We start from the raw sequence: 3,054 nt of genomic DNA on the forward strand, positions 1-3,054 counted from the left end.
TTAAAATTGTATAGAACTATCTCTACTTGCAGCTGACACCATTAGTTACGCTACAATGCACTTCAGATGTTATTACCAAAGTGCTGTCTTCTGTATCTTTCTTTGCAGTATTTATAATACAGTATTATGCATTCTGTGTTAAAATTGAAGTTGTAAGTTGATGATATTTAGTGTATCCACTATATAGGATTAATCTGTTTGTCAAGTAATGTTTTTAAATGTATACAACAATAGTATACATATAAAGTTAATAAAATGATAGATGAAAAAGTTACTGACGGAGCTTCAACATATACTTAACAACTTAAAGGATAAAAATGAAATTGCTATTGTAAAAAAATATAGTTGTATTGCAAAACGTTACACAATTACGCTTACAGGTAGGACAATGTGTATTGATTTCTGCATGTATAATAATCCTATTTTCAATTAAAAATGTAGTAATATGCTGTGAAGCTAAATTGTTTTTTGCATTATTATTTGATTACAACTTTTACATTATTAAACAGGGTGTTATGTAGTACCCGCTTTACCTCTCATTTACGAATAGAGCGGATTAGACTGATTGTGAGTCGAAAAGTCCTGTTCCATTCTGTAATTTTCGCAGTAGGTAACGAGTTATTATTATTAAAAATCGCTGTCTTAGCCCGGTTTACCGCCCGATCGGCATTGCTAAGTGCGTGGGGAATTGTTTATGATAGACAGCAAAGGCTACGTATAATAAACAACTCCTCGCACGCCTAGCAACACCGATTGCGGGATGGTTGCATCTCTCAGCGCGCTTTAATTGGGTAATAGGCCGGGCTAAGATAGTGTTGGAAAGTGTTCACAACATCTATTTATCAAGGACAACACTGACGAGAAATAGCGACATCTAACTCTACCACGACAGTCCTTAGGTTGGCCCTACCGAGAAACCCCTCTCCCAGGTCTAGTTAGTGGATCCCTGTCGTCTCGTATCTACGTAGCAAGCTGGATGTTACATGGTCTTATACTCTCTCAAGTAATTCTGTATCTTATCAAATATACGCTGTTTGCACAAGCCTGTTTCTATTATTAAAAGATAGCGATTTTTTAATAATTAATAACTCATTAACTATTGCGAAAGTTGCAAAATGGTGGAGGACTTTCCGACACAGTCTAGTCCGCTTTATCCGTAAATAAGAGATGAGGCGGGTATTACATGACACCCTGTATATTATAATATAAAGTGACTGTAGTATATTAACTAGATTGTAACTTTTATATCTATATTTATATATAATATATTACATGGATATATTAAAACATTAATCATGAAAATGTACTTGCAATAAATAGCAAATATGTTCATAGATCGAATAAAATAGGAAAATAGTTTTCAACTTTAAAATCAAATTTGCGCTTGAGTAAATATTTTTCCTTAATATCCATACGTGCACATAAAATAATTACATAATATTACACATTTATGAATTTAAATGCCATTTTTATGTTTTGTAGTATTTGCAGTTTTTGGATTATTTACTTGTATTATAATTCCATTTTGGTCGAAACTAATGAATGCCATTGTACCCATCAATATATCTCAACCGTATCATTTTCCTATTATGATAGAATACTTTGTCGACCAAGAAAAATATTTCTACTTAATTATATTGCACATATACGTAACATTTCTTATAGGTGGGATTATAACAGTAGGAACAGGTACAATATTCATTACTTACATTCAACATACCTGTGGAATGTTTAGAATTGCTAGGTAGGTGTTACAATGTGGATAAGAATGAATTATAAAAGTCCAATAAGTAACTAGTGGAACTAGTGTACAAAACATATTATTTTTATATAATATGATTTAATATATAAAAGTTGTATGTAAAGCTTTGTTTTTAGCTGAAAATGGTGTCATTTAATAAATTGTTATACAGGGTGCTCTGCAACTTTTTGACCGCCGTTTATGGGCAGGTAGAGAGGACCAAGACAAATAGAAAAGTCATCTACCATTTTACACTTGGAGGTATAGTTATCGAGATATTGATGTTCAAAAATCGCCATATCAGCCCAACCTACCGGCAAATGTAAGCGCGCAGTGAGATGTGTCCGTCCGCCCATTGGCCGCCGCTCGCGGCGGTGCGCAACGGGGAGTAGGGAGACTTATGAAAAAAGTTGACCTTGCATAAATAGCAAATATGCAAGTTAATATTATGCATATTAACAAGTTGAGTGTGCAAGCGGTCGCGTAAGCGGCGGACGACGGCGGCGAACCTTCCTACTTCTCACCGCGCACCGCCTCGAGCGGTAATCAATGGGCGGGCGGACGCATTTTACCGCGCGCTTACATTTGCCAGTAGCTCGGGCTGATATGGCGATTTTTGAACATTAATATCTCGATAACTATACCTCCAAGTGCAAAATGGTAGAGGACTTTTCTATTTGTCTTGGTCCTCTCTACCTTCCCGTGAACGGCAGTCAAAAAGCGAAGCACCCTGTATAATTACAATTGTCATTGTAACAATATTTGTAGCTACCGTATTGAGCATGCAATGAGTTTCAACATTTTACAAAACATTACACTAAAAAAGGAGATCTTGATGACCAACGGTATAATTTATGCGGTAAACATGCATCGACAAGCTATGAAGTATGTATTTACGTTGACAATATTCAAGGGGTATGTTTAGTAACATTTTTTATTTTCGAAGATTGACCATGAGCTTGTTGTCAGTAGTGGATGTGATGATAGCTTGTTTAATAGCGTGTGGCATTATTTGCATAAGCATCAATTTGTTTTGTGTATGTTTTTGATTTTTGTTTTATATAATAATATATAAGAGTTGTTTCGAAATTATGCATATTAACAATAAAATACCAAGAAGTACATATGTCTAGAAAATTGATTCATTCGATTTTTCAGATTGCATCATTTGGGTATAATGTTATGGAATTATTTTTTCCGTTTCTCTTTGTACTCGTTGCTGTGATATATATGTTTCTATCCAACTATTTTGGACAGAATATAATAGATCATAATAATTACATATTTTCTACTGCGTAAGATAAATGAGAATA

At 34.3% G+C, this 3,054-nt stretch overlaps 1 protein-coding gene across 1 annotated transcript; it reads left to right on the plus strand.

Annotated features, from left to right (window-relative positions):
• The first annotated feature begins 14 nt into the window (after positions 1–14).
• Positions 15–3,048, plus strand: LOC105565796. The gene is made up of 5 exons (XM_012019287.1): positions 15–152; positions 263–380; positions 1,666–1,744; positions 2,510–2,626; positions 2,688–3,048. The coding sequence occupies exons 2-5, from the start codon at positions 263–265 to the stop codon at positions 2,788–2,790; spliced, it is 417 nt and encodes a 138-aa protein (XP_011874677.1). The 5' UTR covers positions 15–152; the 3' UTR covers positions 2,791–3,048.
• The last annotated feature ends 6 nt before the right edge of the window (positions 3,049–3,054 follow it).

This window comes from Vollenhovia emeryi, unplaced genomic scaffold (genome assembly GCF_000949405.1).
Source record: "Vollenhovia emeryi isolate VEMERY1.0 unplaced genomic scaffold, V.emery_V1.0 DF943417.1, whole genome shotgun sequence".
Classification (NCBI taxonomy): domain Eukaryota; kingdom Metazoa; phylum Arthropoda; class Insecta; order Hymenoptera; family Formicidae; genus Vollenhovia; species Vollenhovia emeryi.